Source organism: Vollenhovia emeryi, unplaced genomic scaffold, assembly GCF_000949405.1.
Source record: "Vollenhovia emeryi isolate VEMERY1.0 unplaced genomic scaffold, V.emery_V1.0 DF939199.1, whole genome shotgun sequence".
NCBI lineage: Eukaryota > Metazoa > Arthropoda > Insecta > Hymenoptera > Formicidae > Vollenhovia > Vollenhovia emeryi.
Window position 1 is genome coordinate 338,339 of NW_011967167.1, and position 19,658 is coordinate 357,996.

Genomic DNA, 19,658 nt, shown 5'->3' on the forward strand with positions numbered 1-19,658 from the left:
GAGGAGGAATAAGGGAGGAAAGATATAGGGAGAGGAAGATAAAAAGAGAAGGAGAGAAAAAGGAAGTCAAGAACGGTCGAGGTCATGCAGGCACGAGAGAGAGAGAGAGAGATACCGCAAGAACGGAGAGAAAGGAAAGCTGCAGCTGCTTAATGACCACCCTGTACATTCGTATCTTTCTCGGATAGGCTTTTCCTTCTCTCCGTCCCTTACAGTTCCGCTCTGGCTTCCTTCTTCCTCCCCGAGAGTCCTCCGCGCGGTCCCGGCGCTGGGTGCCGCTGGGACCATTATCTGTAATTGCTTTCCTTAATTCGATGTTCGTTGCCTATGTGGCGGAGCAAAAAAATTCGTGTAATAAGTTAGAAACGGCTTAAGTGCCACCCCCCCCCGTCCCGTCCCCCGGATCCACCTGCGTGGCGGATCGCGTGAAAAGTTCGACTTCGTCTCCGGGCACGTCGTGTCTCTCCGCGACGGATACTCCGATCTGCACGATTTCTCTCGCGCGGTCCAATAACGCTCCTCGATCTTTCTACGCAAGATGGATACCCGCCGTCTTCCCCGAAATCAGTGGCCGCAGCTTCCCTCCCGCGATTCCTCGCGTACAAACGACAGGCGACGGCGGGCGTACAGAAAACGGGGATAGAATCCCGGGCGATGGTTGTCTCCTGGCGTGATCGATACCGGAAATAAATCGCGCCGCGGCGCGGCGGCCGGAATCTCCTTCGGCCCGCGCTCGAATGCAGATTCCTCAATTTGTTTTTGAGGACCGGCGCGGGCGCCCTCGCAGCCACCGGGGGGGTCAAAAGTCACGCGGAAAAACCGACCGCGTCGCTCGCCATCGAGCGGCAAATTGATCGACGCTGCGACGACCGTAAATCACTTCGCTGACAATTGATTCGGGCGCTGGCCGTTTTACCTCGGGCCACTGCGAGAACTACTGTTTACGAGAACGCGCGTGCACGTAACACTACGTTGCGTTGCGTACGCGAGCGAGCGTTGGTTGCGGCTTCATTTGCCACCGTGTTTAATGATACGCAACGTGACGCGCTCGTAACATTGCCACGTTCTCGTTACGTTACCCTCTGTACTCCCGTACCGTGTTGGGATACGCCTATTTCCGCACTCACGTTTTGCAATGGAAATAATTAGCGGTCGACTTTCCAGATTCAGATTCATTTCACGAGACGCGAGAGATTTATTTCACGTCTCGTAGCGCCCTTCGCGTTGTATTGAAAATTGCAGTGTAAAAGGTTTTCTATTGAGAACTAATATCAAATTACGAGTTTCTGGAATGGCTGGAAGCTAAGTACTTTGAGTAATAAAAACTGAACTTGTTACTTTGTTTGTTAAACATAACAAACCTCTTGCACTCTATTAAAAAAAACATTACAAGAAGACGTCAATTCAAGATTTAATTTAAAAAATGCATAACGACAAAAATTAGAAATTACAGTATGATTTCCTTCGCTATGTATAAAAAACCTTTAAATGGAAAAATTTAGCGTTGAAAACAATGAGGCTAAAATAAAACACCTTTAATTCTATTATATAGCAGGACCTAAGACGGTAAAAGAGGTCGAACTGCAAGTACAAAATTGACTCCTACTTTCAAACCTGATAGTGTCGGAAATTTCTACTTTTGCCAATTTAGCATTAAAGTAGGTCCTTTTAAGTAGGAGCTGAAGTAAATTTTTAGAATTAAAAATTCAAAGGAGGAGTAAAAAATATGTTATCAAAGTAGGTTATATTATTGCTGGTCTATGTAGGTGTAAATTGTCCTTAAACGTGTCAAAATAGCACCAAAATTTCGACTCGGGTATACACCTAAACGTCGGCTTCGTCAAGAATGAACGCATGTACACTTTATTACACCCCGAAGAGTGGATCGGACAATTCTGCAATTTGAGAGAAACGTAACGTTCGATATATTCCTCGGGGTTAATTCTGGCGTGCATCCGGGCTGTTCTTGATAAGCAGCGCGATGCGCAATATATACGAAAGTCTAATGGGGTGCGGTGCGTTCGTCTCGTAGCGTTGTCTCGAGGGTGGTGATCTGTCTTGCTTACCGCCCGCGCGTCGCTGACACCACCCACCTTGAGAACAGCCGCTACCCCGAATCGTCCTGCCCTGCCCAAAAGACCCACATGAACTCACGGTGACCTTGCGTCGATCCGTGTACTCGACCAGCACCTTCCGCTAATCTCCGGGCAATCGCGGACGCCCGCCAAATTGAGCAGGGTTGAGCCCGGTTGACTTCTCCTCAGCGACGCGCCGCATTCGACCTCGCGTCGACTTTGTAAGTGATAGACGATACGCGATTTTTCATCCTGTCGTCGCGATAATCTAACCCGCCCGCGTAACGCGCAGTCAACCCGCCTAGGAATATCCCTCGCGCAAGTACGGGGCAAGAATATTACGAAACTTCACCAACACAATTTAATGCCGCGTTGATCCTCCCGATGTGTAGCGAGAACAGTCGATAGCACGCGGTCGGCCGAACTTCGGTCTCCGACTTTATTTGGCGAACACGACGGGGTGCGATTATTTATTTAGTAAAATGAAGTAGGTAAGCGAGAAAGGGCCTGGATAGCTCAGTTGGAAGAGCATTCGCCCGGCGAGCGGAAGGACCCAGGTTCGAATCCTGGTCCAGTCCCAGTTATTTTTCTTGCCGACAATTAATAAGTGGCGCGTCTTAGTGCCACTACCTCCCCAAAGATACACCCCTATTTATTACTGTGGAGGGTGCGACGTGCACCCCGCGAGCTCGAGTACTTACCGGTGCGTTTTTCAGCATCGCGATACGTGACCTCGCTGAGAATGACCGGCTGACTTCGACCCTTGGCGTTCACCGCGTAAACCGCCACGTGGACTCCGGCCTCGACCGAGGCCTCCAGCCCGGCGAGGGCGAAGGACGGCTCGTCCGGGTTGGAGACGTTGTAGAGGGGCTGGCTGCTCGCCAGATAATCGACGTCACCGTGATAAACCTCCAGGACGAATTTCTGCGGCAGCCCACCGTCGTACCCCGGCACGCATCTCACCTCCACGCTGGTGTACGTCTGGTTTGCCAACGTGCAGTTGCGCACCGGAAACGGTTTCCCTGGAACGAGAGTGGTCGATGACGGAAATTGGCGGGGTGGAAGGCGACGGCTCGTACATTGCGCGACTTATACAACTGAAATAGCTCCCTCCCTCCCCGCGGAAAAATGGAGCCTCGACAAAAGCACGAGGCGAGAGACGACTCTCTCTCTCTCTCTCTCTCTCCCTCTTTCGCCCTCGCGGCCGTTGCCTCCCCGACACTAAATCTTTCTCAGCGCACGGACACGCACGACCGCCACTTCCGTCTCGTGACATTTTCTGGACATCTTGTACGCGTCTATACATCCGAAAGCGGCTCCACAGGTTGGCTCGGGGGTCGTTCCCTCGGAAATCAAGCCCGGCGCGCGAGTGAAAAATGCTCGCGTGTCCACGAGTGGCAAAGATTTAGTGTACCAGGATCGTAATGGGCGTAGAGATGTGTCCTGCCCACTTTTTCTTCCCGCACCTCCGACTACCGCCGTCAGCGTGACACATCCTCCCCGCCGCGGGGAACGAGAGCGCCTCGCTTTTTTCTCTCTCTCTCTCTCTCTCCGAAATCAATTCTCGCGCGTCCTTCTTGGCGGAAGTCGTGACCGCGGCGAGGAGGATATCGCTCGTTTCATGCTCGCGTGACGAACGCCGTGAGCGCGTCTCTTCCTTCAATCTAATTTCGATATTCAACGCGCTCGTTTCGCCGTTCATTCGCTCGGGATTTCATTTATCACAAAGTCCGTCGCCGTCGTCGTCGTCGTCCTCCCTCTGCCTCCTCGTTATGACTCGCGGATCTGCAGAACGTATATTGAATCTCGACAATGCTTCGTTTGTACTTTACGCGCGTTTGTTCTCTCCTCGCTCGTCTTTGCCCTTCCGTTTCTTATGTCGCTTTGCCACGTAGCCCGGACCCCCATTCCCCGCGAACAAACATTTGTAACCAGCGCTTTCGCGCTCGTAAAAGGGCATCGCCCGGATAGAGGTAAATTCAAATTAGTTTTGCGAACAAAGAAGGACGGCTAAGTTCGTCAAACTGAATGACTCGCAGAAACGGCGGGTATTTCTCTTAGATTTTTCTACGTAAAACCTCGTCGAAAAATCAACGCGCCCGGTACAAGCACGCGTAATATGACCGCGCAGAGCGCGAACGTGTGTAGTTCGTTTTTACATTCGGCTGCCAAGAAAGTGGATCGCGGATAAATTTTGGTCAGAAAATCGCTTATTCGCGAGTAAAGCCAGCGGTACGCGTACTATCTTTCCTGCTGGATCGCTTACGAGAACCAATAAGGATGCAGGGTTTTAGATCAGGTGACTTCGGGCTAAATCCTGATTGGCTCGCGTAAGCAGTCCAGTAGGAAAAATAGTGTTACGTTGGCTTAAGTAATCTTGCATACTGTTCCCTTTTACAAAGGCCTTCTGATAAAGACAAAAATGTTCTCGACATAAATTATCACAACTTCGTGTAGGCAAAAATGTAAAACATTTGGTCACCTGATCTAAAACTCTGCATCCTTATTGGTTCTCGTAAGCGATCCAGCAGGAAAGATAGTACGCGTACCGCTGGCTTTACTCGCGAATAAGCGATTTTCTGACCAAAATGTTGAAACTAAATCAACAATTCCTGTTCTCCGTTCTCGAATTAAGGGGTTACATCTATCAGACGTCTCTTAAAATAGACCTTTTTTCGGGAATTTTTTTTCCCATGAAGCAATGAAACAATCAAAATGCAGTATAAAGGGTTCATTATACATATAATAAGGTGTACAAAAAAATTTTTTGTTTAATATTTTTTTCCAAAATGGCCGCAGTACAGACGGTTGAAGTACAGTGTCTTTTTCTGGAAGAGGTCTGCGGCAAGATGAATAACATTTTTCCATCTGCACCTAGGACTAAATAAAAAATTTTTTTCGTAATCTACACTAAATTTGTCAGAGAAGTACACATGATTAATAACCAAACTTAATTTTTCGCAAGTAGACATAAATTTGAACTTTTTTTTCGTTTTTCAGCAAAAATTTGACGTTTAAACGTTTATAAAAAATTGTTAATCAATCATTAAAATCGTGTGTACTTCTCTTTAAAATATATCTAAGAAGCTACAGTTTAAATTTCAAGTCGATCGGATAAAAATTGCAAAAGTTATTCATCTTGCCGCTGACCTCTTCCAGAAAGAGACACTGTACTTCAACCGTTTGTACTGCGGCCATTTTGGAAACACATATTAAACAAAAAATTTTTTTGTACACCTCATTATATGTATAATGAACCCTTTATACAGCATTTTGATTGTTTTATTGCTTCATGGGAAAAAAAATCCCCGAAAAAAGGTCTATTTTAAGAGACGTCTGATAGATGTAATCCCTTAATAATATTCACTTGAAATAAGGGTAACGTATATAAATTTAAGATTACGTGTCCTATTTGAAATAATTCTCCGCTCGATACGTTGTAACGCATGCGCCAACGTAATTTTATTATAGATTTTCCCTTTAATTGTAAAACAATAATTTTCCATGCGAGATTAAAATACTTCTCTCTCGATAATAAATACGATGTTCGCCATGCCGATCCTACGTTACGGTAAATCGAAATAATAACATTGGAAATCTTTCCCGCGGGTGCACTCAATAAATGCTTAATCGTCAATATTTTGCCTATAATATTCACGACTTAACTCTTTAAAAAGCCCTTTGAAACGTATCGATATTATTAATCTATATACGTCTACGTATCGCGATTTTTGACAGAAAACGGAGTACCTTTGTTTCATTCATGCGTTCGGTGCTCGTAAATTTCGATACGTCCCGGAATTCCAATTGTACGTTCGATTCGCGTAACGAGTGGCGTCTAACGTGATCCTCGACTCCGTTCGCGAGACCCCGTCCCGGAAATCCCGTCTTTTTACCATACCGCCGCGCCTCGACGGGCATATTCCTTACCGAAATGCTTCGCGGAATGCTAACCGACATCAATAACGCGGAGGACGACGGCGGGAGCGAGGAACGGATAGGGGTACAAAAATAATATCATGCCATCGGGTTTACGGGTCGTTGGCATTGGTGGAGCACCGCGAGAGGATTTCGATATCGAGGCAAAGGAGCGGATGGTGCGCGAAAGGAGGACGGACGATTTTATTTTCGCGGGGGGGTGGTGAGGGGGCTGGAAGGGGTGAGAGGCGAGGGGGGTGAGGGGCACACACCGGTGCCGCTCACACTCGACGTATTCGTCAACGTCAATACGTCCTCGGCCGATCGCCATGTCAACGTCACTGTCGATCACGCACGAACGGGGGGTGGGGGGGGGGGGTGAGAGGGGGGAGAGAGGAAGGGGCGAAAAAAAGGGAGAACGAGGAAACGCGAAAAAATTCGCCTGGGGATTAATGCCGATTTAACGGTCGATGATTGGTCGCCTCCCATTGTACGACGATGATTCGCGGGGGTGCTCTTTTTTTTCCCCCTCCCCATGGGATCCCGCGAAAACAGCGATTTTGCATTTCAATCGTCGCGCGCTTTCGGCGATTTTTCGCGCGCGGACAGCTCGCGCGATTAAAAATGCACCTAATTTTACAACGGGACAAAGAATTTATTACGAGGCGCCCTCCACCCCCCCTCCCCACCCCCGCCCCCGTGGCTGTGGATTATTTCGCTTTTGTTCAGCGCCAGCGCGTTTTTTCCCCACGATTTCGAGCACCGAACTAAACGTCGAGTATGTTTCTTTAAACGCCCTACTTCAGTCATTCTATTTATTTGCGCAACTCTCGCAGTTGCGCCGCGTTGTTTCCTCAAACACGAGGAATTTTCACAATTTCGAACAAGTATGCCGACTTTATAATCCAATAATCTCTAATGTAATAATCACACACAAACATCCATGCATTCCGCCCACGAACGGCAGTTTTAAAACCTCATCGATTGTACGAGCGAGCGCTTCTTCTATTCGCACCCTCTTCCCCGTCCCCTATTAATGCGCCTAAATAAACAAAAAAAAAGTATTCCTAACGAGGTAAAACGAGGACGAGACAATTATCGATTGCTAGTTCGTATTTAGATGAACTCGATTTTTATCGCCGCTCTCTCGGCTGCTCGCAGACGTAGTGAAACGTACGCAACAAAGGCGACACGTCGAAACGGAAGGACCAACATATCCGACCCACAAATTGCCGGTTAATAAACAGTTTACCGCGCCGACACACCGGCACCGGTTTCGATCGAGGTTTTTCCCAAGAAGGCTGGCTATATTTCGCCCCTGGTAAAGCCCCGTCCGAGGCATCGCCGCGGTTTATCGTGTATACTCACCGGCTGCCACCAGCTGAAAAAGACACGGCCTCGACTGGGTACCGACGAGATTGTCCGCCCAGCACGAGAGGGTACCGTAATCCAGCTCGGTGGACGGCGTGTATCTCAGCACGCTGACGCCGCTCGACTTCTCCATGGAGAACCTAGCAGGTGCTACCTCCAGGGTCTCGCCGCTGTTGTTGAATTTCCACCGGAAATTGTGCGCCGGCGGATCGGCCTCGACCCTACAGGCGATGTCGAGCGACTCGCCCCGCGATGCACCGACCACTATGATCCGGTCCTCCTTGCACACCGGCGCGACTGGAAGCAGAATTATCGATCTGTATGTACCGGCGGCAGGAGCGAGACGATCTTCTTGCCCGCCATGTGTCCCGGAGCTTATAACGCGACGGGGTGACCCCTTGACGAGCATCGCGCTATAGATGCCCGAGTCGAAATTTTGACTACTATTTTGACACTTTTAAGGACACTTTTAGGATAATTTACACCTACTTAGCTGATCTATAGACCTACATAGATCAGCATTAACCTACTTTGATGACATTATATTTTTGTACTTCTCCCTTGAATCTTTAATTCTCAAAATTTACTTAAGCTCCCACTTAAAAGGACCTACTTTAGTGCTAAATTGGCAAAAGTAGAAATTTCCGACACCATATCAGTTTTTAAGTAGGAGTAAATTTTGTACTTGCAGTTCGACCTCTTTTACTGTCTTAGGTCATACTATGTAATAGAAGGTTCAACATAGGGCCAAAATTTCGACTCGGGCATGCACTATGGACTTTACCGTTGGCATTAGAATTCCCGAAAGTGACAATCGGGGTTTCCGCGAAGGGACTGGAATTCAATAGGGAGCATGAGATTTCGGTTTTACGCGCGAATTAGTGCCGCAGAATTATTGATTTGTACGTACCGCCGAGAAGCGAGAGGATTTTTTTCTCCGCTACGTGTTTTGCAATTTTTAACGCGACCTGGCGGCCCTTTGATGACCATCGCACTACGGATTTTACCGTCGGTGCTGGAATTCGCGATATTTGTAACAATCAGGATTTCCACGGTGGGCGGAATTTACAGAGCTGCGAACGCGAAATCTTGAATTTCCACATTTGCAAAGGGGGATACGCGCGTTCAGTGGTTTTTAATTTGGTGAAATGCAAAGCGGGAGTGCGTTAACCGAGGTTTTAAATTCACATTCAGCAGATTTCGTTGAATAATCGCCGACAGTCATCGTACTACGAATTTTATCATCGACGCTAGAATTTGTGAAATTTATGTGCGTCTTCACAAAACGTTACATCATGCAACAATTAATCGCTCGGTTATATCGATATTACAAATGTTATTGATGCCGGTACAATGGGATGAATCTGTTTGTTGACCTCGTTCCGTTGACCTCGATCAATGGTTGGCGTCCGTACAAGCTGTCTATTGTAACCACGCCATTGTTTCAAGTGTATTATTGTCTAAATTTTATCCACCACTGCTTAAATAATCGATTCAGTACCCGATGCCTTTTCCAAGGCTTCACGTTGTTAATCTCACGTTTTCTGGATTTATTTTGACGAGTGGATCTCGCTTCCCTTTGCTGGTTAATCCTGACTTTTATTTCCAGTTCGAATATTTTGTGGATTATAAATATTAGCCGAATTTTTTTCATATTTTCTCTCCGGACTTGCGCTAGCCGTGTATTAATTTTTTATATTCACCTTATACTAATCGGAAAACGTGAGATTACTCAATTTATCTCTTATCGCTGAAGATGGTTTTAGGTGCCGAACCGTACAACTCGTGGTTTGTACTGCAACGTGAATCGAAGTTAAATAACGTTGATCAATATTTTTTATTATCGTTATCTTGATTATTGTTATCTATTACTGGCAACCAAAGATATTTCTATGTTTAAATAACGTTGATTCACAAAGAATCACATTTGATTCTCAAGCCTTTTCCCTCGTTCCTCTCGAACATCGAGAGTCTGTAATTAATTGAACCTTTTTCAAGTTTATTTACAGTTAATCAGAATCTTCGTGGAAGGTGAAACAGCTAGAATCTTGAATTTTTGCAATTATGGCTCAAGAAACATGATTTTGACGATTTAATTTGGTGAAATGCAAAAAGAGACCAGCGCGCTAATTAAAGTTTCAAAAAAATCGACAGACATCTGTCGGGAGGGATGTGAAGTAAATATCAGTGCTGTTTCGCTTTTCCCCTTTCATCAGGCTACTCGCAGATTTCATTTGCGGATTAGTGTTGTAAATTTCAAAATGACTGCCTTATGCTTTCCTCGCCTTCGGGCATGTCCCGTCAGGAGATTACTTGGGCGACGAGCGACGCGTATTAATTGCGCTTCTCGATAAACATTATTAATGCTACTCTCTTTAGCTCGTCCTCTTTAGCTTCCTACCTTGGGGTGCAGTTTTTATGAAGTGACGCTTTTTCCTTCGTCTTACGCCAACGGCTCTCTACTTTGTTATGCCAACCAGAAATTATCATAGCTGCGAGAAAGATAAGTTTTTAGGATAGACCGCTTTTCACGAACAAGCATCTGGTATTCATCAAGCGACAAGGGTGTTAATTGCCGATCGTAATCTTCGCGAACAACGAAAGTCCGCCATTTGAATGACAATGTTATCTAATTCACGTACGCTTGCAGTCAAGTGACTTATGTGTTCGCCAATCAAACTTAGGAAAAAGAAGCATTGATGCGAAATAGTACATTTGATATATAAATTATTACGATTCCAGACTTACTAATAATTCAAATGGTCGCTTTGTAGCTGCACAATTTACACAAATTATCATCTAATTCACGTACGCTTGCAGTCCAGTGACTTACTTGTGCGCCAATCAAACTTGAAAACGAAGCATTGACGTGGAGAAGAAAAGTTCGTTATTAACGCACCCACTATATAAATTATTACGATTCCAGGCTTATTTAGAATTCAAGTGGCGTTTTGTAGCTGCACCTTACAAAAATTATCATAAAGTTACAAATCCGTTCGGTGCACTCGATCGTTGTCCTATAACGCAATACAAATTATTCTGATCGCTCCAGAAATATTGACGGATCGGACGGCAAGGGAAGATTTTTCTGTCGATCTAGCAAAGCCGTAGTAGACGAGATAAAGCGACGACGAGATCCAAGTACCTGCCTGCCGCCTCGGCGTTGTCTGTACACGGAAGGGCGGTAGGTTTCCGACGGTATGCCAATAACGACCTACATATCGCAGTTGCATCTGGGAAAACACATAAGTGATAGCGATGTCGTGCAACGGGCACGATTTTTCCGACACACCCCCCCGGCATTTTGTCACGCATCGGGGGCGGCTGCTCCCCTCCCCTAATCGACGGTGGAATCCCGTTTTATCAACGCGAGTTATGCAAGAAGGTCTACTCTCCTCTTCCCACCGTCTTCCCGGCGCGACGATATATATTTGTCCCGATTTGTCTACGTTTATCTGCGCCTCCCTTTGTCTCCATTCGTCTCGCGCCCTCCGCGCGAAGGAGGAGGGCGAACACGGGCATACGTATCTCTCATCGTGTAACCAAACGAGACGTTGCCGGGGCTGAACGGTGGAAATTGATATTACGCGAATAATCAGAGCCAAGATCGAAATGCTGATATAACGTCCAACAAATGTAGCCGGGGGGGATGGGGGGATATAAAACGGGAGTCGGGTCCAGGCTTGAAAAGCCTGTGATCTCGACCGGTTGAAAGTACTCATTATTGAACTCGGATTGCTTTTAGCATGTCACTTTTATTACGGACTTTTCAGCTTTATTACGTTCATAATTACTGCGCATTTCCTATCGTAATTCGATTCGCAAAAGACAAGCGATTGTTATTAATTTTCGATGATGGCCGTAATACAGCATTCCACGAGAGCTAAAGCTTTTCGCTGTTTAATATTAAATTTGAGCGGGAGAGAATGCGCCGCGTTACAGGCTTATTGTTCTTCTCTCGCCGCATTGTTCCATTTGTAGCATTTTCAATTGCCTCATATTTGAACTTTGATCACGGGTTTTTATCCGAACAAGCAACACGAAACAAATGCGCCGTCAGAGAAATTTCACGATAGAAGGGTAAACGCGCGAGACGTGTGTGTATGTGCGTGTGCGGGGAATACGCGTGTGTAATTGTAAACGCATTACATTTACAATATTACAAGGTTTTCGTGGATAGTATCCGTATAAAACTAACGCGAAATCGTAATCTGCATGTACCATTTTTTAAGCTTTGTAGTAAATACGATATTGCAACGCACGGTAATCATAAGTAGATAGTGACAAATTAACAAATAAAGACCAAAGATTATTTTAGCTTACTCATAAACTATTTTGCGGATCTCGAGAACGTTATTTGTATATTTATTCCGCGTTTTATAAACGGTAGATTTCTTTCTCTGTTGATTAAAAACTTACGAACTGTCTTGAAATTATGTAGAACAAATATCAGACAAACTATGGGGGGTTTTTTTGCATAATTGAATTGCGTAATTTAAAGTGAAAAATAAATCGTGTTAAATGATCATACCGACTATAGTATGCGGTTTCAATTAGTTCCTATAAAATTTAATTAACATTTACACATCGAAAAATGGCAAAGCTATTTTATTGTAGCCATTAATTAATATTGTTCGATTTAAAACCTTCATGTGTGTGTATAATATCCGATTACCGTGCAAATCGGTAAAATCTGCACGGTTTTTGTTTGGAATATTTACCAGGTTCGTACATCGATGAATAATCTATCGTCACGTGGCTCTATTAATCTTCGCACAAAAAAAATTTATAAATACAGAGAAAGCAGTTTTGTGGAAAACGCGAGACAACTTTGTTATAAATAAGTTAGAGACTCTAATTATTTTCCCTTGCATATAAAAAAGGATTATAAATAAAAAATATATAACTATCGGATTTGAGGTAAAAAGTGTATGACGATAATATAGGAGAGAATTTTCTCTTAAAATTTATCCTGAAAATCATGTAATCGTGGGACAACGTGGCATTTGGAGTAACTTTATGAGAGTTTTCTGAAATTTTACCGTACATTTTACTAGTAATTATACTTACAATTCGTAGAGGAAAGTTCTTTATTATGAGATAGCAGGTTTTCAACACCCAAATTCAATCACAGATCTTTTTTCGCAATGATTACACAATCTAGCAATAAATTTTCCACTAAACATATTTCGCAGGGAAATAAATTCACGGTGGAATCAACTAACGATGACTATTAATTTAACAGAAACCCCGCTATCCCATATTAGAATTCTATCTCATAATAGCAAACTTCCCTCTATACATTTTACTAGTAAAATATATGATAAAATTAAAAAAACATAAATTCTTCAAAATACCATGTTATCCCATTACATGATTTTCAGGGTAGATTTTACAAGAAAATTGTCTCCGTGTAAGAAACTAATACGAAAGTATACAATAATACGCAGATTGTCATCTCGTAAAGTGGAAACTCTGAGAATAAATTATTCAAGTATCTCCTTCTTTTTCCTCTTGGAAAATCTTCCATGTATGTCGCGGGTACATATATGCTTTCTCTCTGCACCGATCGATTCGAACGTGATATCGAATCGTAGTGTGAACTTGAAAGCTTTTATCCTATCTTCTTTAGGTACACTTACGTCCCGGCTACCTTAAATTCCATTATATCACTACAGTGTCGATGGCGTCAACGAAACGTTATTTCCTCTCTTCTAACGACGGCGTAATATCCAAGGAAATAAACCACGAGACCGTCCCCAACTTCGACTCGTGGATGCTCGCGAGATTCTGGCTTATCCGTGACTGTTTCCCCTATCTTTACGAGGTCGTCACGATCCACGGTTAAATATTGAGGACCCCCTCCGCCTGTCTGCGAAATTGGAGTTCGTATGCGATCCCGCAAGCGACGCCGGGGTTTCGTACTAAGTAAGTGCCTCTGCGTGTCAATTGTTCCCGGATAGTTTTACGAATTAGATTAAGCGGCCCGCGCGAGTGAACGCGAAATCCTTTCGCGTTATACTTTCACGAAAATCCGATTACGAAATTTCACAGTTGACTGTAATCCCGTACTTTGACATCTCTTCCGTATGATTAAGAACTCAACCTGATATTTTAATTTTTAAACAGAGCACACGCGCGCGCGCGCACACACACACACACACACACACTCCGGAGTATTCTAGAGACTTTTTAAACCGCAGCGACATTTTACCGAAAAACGCCTGGAAACGGAATTCGGATTTTCTCGCAAATACCTCGCAAATTGTGCGTCCTACGAGAAAAGTGCACGAGGTCCTTTCATGCCGCTCCCGTTTGAGATCTCTTACTTGGGAGGGCCGCTTTGGTAATTCGTGCTCTAGAGAGTTTTTCAAGAGCGAGAACCGCGCACGTGTGCTGCCCTATTCCGTAAGCTACGAATCACTTCTTTCACGGAACTTAGAGGCGGCTTTCGTGTCGACAGTCGGCTATTCTGGGAATTGGATTTTAAAAAAATGTAGTCTCTAGCTAAGCACTCGTAAAGTGTTCACAACGTACGTGGTACCCAGGGGGTGTACAGTAAATTCATATACAAAAGAAATTATAAGATTACAATCAGAAATCGTCTAATTGCTAGTAAAGAATCGTGCGATTCAAACGTAAGATGTATCAGCGCGCGACAAACGCTAGCTGATAATATTTCTTTTCAGGCCTGTCGCGGGGAGTATTTTTAATCGTGGATCAACTTACATTTAACTCGAAAGTGCAGCGGTTCGCTGCGCGTCTCGTTCAGGGCGTTCGTTGCTGCGCAGACGTAGAGGCCAGCGCTGCTTCTCGTTACACTTTGCAAGACGAGGCTCTGATTCGACCAGATGATCCTCGCCGACGTGTTATGCGCCAGGATTTGATTCTGTTAAAAAAAAGGAGAAGATTTCAATTAAAACCTATTGCGCAACGGAAACGAGACTCCTGTGATACTGACGCGCGCGAGCGCGCGCGTGTGTGTATATTTATCAAGCGGCTGACAGGGAGAAAGAGAGAAAGATAGAGGAAGAAGGGGAAAAGAGCAATCCTCCGTTGTGCTAGAGTTGTTCTGCCGCGAGATCGAGCGCGCGATTTCATTTCTCGTTATTTTCTAATTTCGCGATAAATTAGAGATAAGCGCAACCGCGCGCGCGCGTCTCGCCACGATGTCTTCCTGCCTGTTACGATCTGTGTTCGTTATTGTACCATTTTTTTTCCCACCCCCAGAGGAATGCCGTTGCGGGCCAAACGAGCGCTTTTATGACCGCGAAAGACAAAGGGGAAGTATCTTGCAAGATTACGAGGGAGCGTGTACCTTAAGTACACATTGCTGCACGCGCAATATAATCTTGTTGCAATTCGAGTTAACGAATCGTGTTCGCGTGACGTGTCATTAGGAGCTTTCGCAAAACAGGCTATTGCTATTTGCTATTAAAATGTGTGCGTTATGTAGTTTATTATATTGCAATCAATTATTAAACATGCTTGATTCCAATCGCATTTTTATTGCTACTTAAAGCCGCAGCAGTCGCTATTTTTATCGACTAACAGTATTCAAGAGATTAATAAGAAATAAGAAAAGATCGTGTCTTTCATTCAATTTTGTAAATTTTAATTATTACGAGAGTCTACGCGACTCGTCGCATCTTTTAAACAATCATTATTGATTTTGAAAACATTTTAGTTTCCGAAACTCTCCCTGACTTTTATTGAAAAATACGGAAATTAACTTAATAAATTTGTTTTCTCTTCTTTTTCTGAGATCTCTACGTAGGTTGGTCGTCGATAATGTTAATTGAGTCAGTTATTAAATATTGGAAATTGCAACAGACTCGGCATTTTTGAGAAAAATATACATTTCTCAGTTCGTCAAAGAATCCGTCGCTAAAATTATCGTGATTGTCGTTCGCAATGACGTCGTGCATGTCATCAAGGGAGTCCGCACGACTCGTCGCATCTTTTAAACAATCTTTATTCATTTTGAAAACATTTTAATTTCTGGAAATCTCCCTGACTTTTATTGAAAAATACGGATAATTAACTTAATAAATTTGTTTTCCTTTCTTTTTCTGAGATCCCTACGCAGGTCGTTCGTCGATAGTGTTAATCGAGTCAGTTATTAAATATTGGAAATTGCAACAGACTCGGTATTTTTGAGAAAAATGCACTTCCCAGTTCGTCAAAGAATCCGTCGCTAAAATTGTCGTCATTATTGTTCGCAATGACGTCGTGCACGTTAACGAAACAGCGGAGTAATATATTCTGCGTTATCCGGCAGGAGATGCGCGCGACAAATACGATTTTACCAGTTTTACCGGTCGCGAGAGGAGCTACGCACGGTTACATGTCGCCGTAACGAATTTGCCGCTTTAATTAGCTCCAAAAGGGTGAGCCCCATTATGTCTTACTTTGTCCCTGTTTTCGCAGCAAAATGAGAAGCGGAACGAATGTAGTGCTAATATCGCACTCCGTTGAAACTTGCAGCGGGAACGAACTCGGAGCGGAGTGGAACAGCCGCACGTCAGAGCCAACAAGTAGCTGGAGTCGGTGCATACGCCGGTGTCGGTGCCGTTGCCAAATGCAGGCCGAACCGCTTAATCAGGCGAGAGGCGGCCTTCGAAAGTTCCACGACCGCCGTCTACTACCTAATTTACAGGCTGGTTGCTGGCGAAACGTCGTAGTTCGTAACGCAATTACAAAGTCGATTATTAAAAAGTAATGTCCAACTTATTGTTGGGCGCCGTTCTCTTGGGCTTCGACGGTGAATACATCACTCTGTCGCTGCCGCGCGTTCCCGCGTAAAACTTTTCCCTCCCTCGTATCAAGCGATATCTCTTCACCCTACCTCGTTGTCGTCCAATCTTTTTATCTCTTTGCCGAACGCGCAGCGAAAGTTCGACACGCGGGGACCGGGAAATTATGAGCGGAACGTCTCGGGGTCTGCGTATGCAGACTCGGTGCACCGCCCGTAAAAGTGGTCCTGCCTATTTAATCAGACGAGAAACGGCAGCCGGGCGTCTTGTCTCGCCGGCAAACATTTTCCCGTCCAGTAAAAGTCCCTTAAGTTTTTCATTCTGCCCCTCCCGCCTCCCCCCCCTTGCCAGCCCTTCCATCATCTCCTCACCGCCATTTCGTTCTTATATACCTCCTTGCCTCACTACCGTTTCCTCCATTACACCGGCGGACCCTCTTCTCTCCCGTTCCGCCAGAATCCGCTCGCCGAAGATAATTCGAAATCGATTTGAAACGAGGCCATTTGAATCTTGGAGAAGTTGGCGGGGTTGGGGCGCAGACCGGGGTACGCGCCGAGGGGGCGAGGCGAGGGGGAGGCTTCAGGGATTCCTTCCTCCGCTCACTTCTGTCTTCCGTCCTTTCAGGACGCGTTTCTTTCTCCTAGATGCCGCTCGAAGGGGCGGATTTATTCAATTGTTTTATAATCTCGGCAGCTCGACACGGCGCGTCGCGACGTCGCCGCCTCGTTGAGATCCCCTCCTCCCTCTTCTTCTTTCCTCGTTCATCGTATTTTTCGCTTGCGCGATTTCGCGACAATAGCGCGGGGATATTTAATTACTTGTGCACGATTAACTGATATACCGATGAATCTTGTCATATTGCGCAAGCAGAATATACGAACGAGATAAAATGCCGATGAGCGGTCAACGCGGGCGAGGGAGCTTATTTTTGAAATGTATTACGCCGATATTGATGAATTTAATCAGAAATGATTCCCATTCTATTAAAAAAACATGGATTCGAGGTGAATCCGAAAAACAAGCTGGACAAAATTTTTAATATTTCAGCCACGCTATTCACGTGCTCCATAAATCGCCAAATAAAATATCAGAGCTGACATATTAAGCATTTCAGAGCACTTAGCGATATCGCGATCATGCGAATCGAACGCGCCCGGGTTGGTGTACATAGAGTTTTTTTTTTTCGATGAAATTTACACAGTCTTCATATATGAAATATATATTTTTTGTTTTCAATAAAACGTAATAAAAGGCAATGAGGAAGGGGCGGGGTGAGAGCAGAAAAGAGATGAACGCGGCGTTTGCGGCCATTAGCGACGTAACTCAATTAAACTGCATTGTAATCTATGTAATCAGCCATCCATGCGGTCGAGTCTAGGCTAGGAGGTTTAGCACGCTTAGCATAGGTTAAGCCCCGGTTAAATCCCGAGGTTTATCTTCGATTTACTTGCGGCAAGAGACGAAGCTCGGAAAGGACTCGTTAAACGTTATATCTTGTTAAAACCCAGCGGGGGGGATTTTTAACGGAACGCCTTTACATCTTCCCTCTGTGTTTCCGCTGAAATTCCATATTCAATAATTCTACAAAATAATCCCAATCACATTACCGTAACGCCGCAATTCCCCCTCGCGTCGTAATCTTCCTCTTTGTTCGACGAGACTACCCTCGGAATTAGATATATAACATTTATATCCTTTTAATAACGATTCAACGTTTTCATGAACGCTGGAAAGTAAATTAGACGTCGCTTGTTCTTGTCTAACAACTCTCGTAATCAAATTAAACAGTAACTCAGTGACGCCAGTCGAGAAATCAAGAATTTTAATAAGTGTGGAAACGACCTTACTGTAAATTCTTTGTTATACTAAAGCACAACGTTTCGGCCAGCAACACTGGTCCTCTTCAGGCAACAAACTTACAAGAGCGCCTACAAATGTACAAATTCGTCAGATTAGAGATATGAAAGTTAAGTTAGAAGTCAGAAATTTCGTTGTACAATGCGTCTGGCCATCAACGTTAGAAAACAGAAATAATTTCAAAGGAATTTCACATCTCCAATCTGACGAATCTTACATTTGTAGGCACTCTTGTAAGTTTGTTACCTGAAGAGGACCAGTATTACTGTCCGAAACGTTGTGTTTTATTATAATAAAGAATTGCCAGTGAGGTCGTTTACACACTCATTAAAATTCTCGTAATCAAACATGAACCCCCCGTAAAAGCGACGAGGAAGATTGAAACAAAATTCTGCATTCATCTGCGCCTTCATGCACAGTCTCATAGTTTTCCTTTCCGATCATCGAGCTCCCCTTTTGCCTCCTCGAGAGTAAAACTGTTGAAAGCTTTATTTCATGTTGCCTGCGTCAGACGAGAACTGTCGAAGCTTATCGGTCAAAACCACCATCAAAGAGACACTCCGCGATGGAGATTTGCTACACGAAGATCGATATCACGGCAGCTTACACGTATGGTCCCGTTGCGTACTCCCGCCTCGGCAGAGATAGCGAAGTTTAAAGTTCCCTTTCGCGACTCGAATCCCCCAGCCTCCACCTTTCCGTTCCCACGAGTCGGAATTCCGTTCTTTCGTCGTTCCCGTCCGCGTTTCTCCTCGTCGTCCCGACGAGGCGGAATGGAGAGTACGATATCGTCCTGTGTAGTCAGCTCCTGACTTTCGTTTATCTTTTCTTGCGACCGAGCCATTCCACGAAGAGCCACCATCCGTCCTGCGTCTCATCCTACTTATCCAATCTACTCCTCCACCTGGTGTACTTGTATTTGTCCGCGTAAGTAGATTCGCGCCAGTAATTTCGTCCTAATTCAAGCCCGCGATTGTTCGCGTACTTGCGCTCGATAATACGGTATAATAGAATACAAAATTGTAGAAAGTGGACAAGCCGAAGATGCGAGCATTACAAAAATTGTGAGGTTTAGATTGATATCTTATAGCGATTGCGTGCACCGGTGCGCACTGAGTGCACACTAAGGCCTGTTTATAGTCAATTTTTATACTTAACTTTGTCTGAAATACACGTTCAAAGAGTATTTAGCTAAAAAATGATCCGTATGGATGCTATACGGATCCTTCTATTGGCTACGAAATATTTCAAGAGATATTTAAGACGATTCTTAAATGTATTGACCGAAAACAAGCCTGAGTGTGCACTCGGTACGCACTAGCGCGAGGAACCTTAAAGTGCAGAAGCCAAATCCCTTAAGTAAAACGAGTAGCGACGAGGTATTCTTGATGTATCGAAAGTCAGTGAGCCAAGATTGAACAACTGCACGCCCGATTCTACAGATTTACGTTTCAACGTAACGAACGCGATACGGCAATGCGATTTTCGAGCGAAAATCGTACATACTTTGTTCAATCACGCGGCACATTTGACTCAGCGTTATAAGTTTAATTTGATTAGCAGCGCTGCGGCGAACGCAACAAGGCCCTTTGATCAGTCAGTCCCAAAACTAGAAGCGGAGAGAGAGCACTACGCTTCCGATAATTAGGTTTCATAGGGTTTGCTCCGTAAATGAGGATCA

The 19,658-nt window shown here is 44.7% G+C and overlaps 1 protein-coding gene and 1 non-coding gene across 2 annotated transcripts in view; one reads left to right on the forward strand and one right to left on the reverse strand.

Annotated features, from left to right (window-relative positions):
* Nucleotides 1–19,658, reverse strand: part of LOC105561870 (nephrin) — a 114,383-nt gene that overhangs the window by 14,607 nt on the left and 80,118 nt on the right. The window contains exons 9-11 of the mRNA XM_012012225.1: nucleotides 14,094–14,253; nucleotides 7,362–7,661; nucleotides 2,777–3,097 (exon numbers count right to left, since the gene is read on the reverse strand). Coding sequence (XP_011867615.1) covers nucleotides 2,777–3,097; nucleotides 7,362–7,661; nucleotides 14,094–14,253 — 781 coding nt within the window. The remainder of the gene's footprint in view (nucleotides 1–2,776; nucleotides 3,098–7,361; nucleotides 7,662–14,093; nucleotides 14,254–19,658) is intronic.
* Nucleotides 2,581–2,653, forward strand: Trnaa-ggc. The gene has a single exon. It is a non-coding gene; the product is annotated as a tRNA-Ala (tRNA).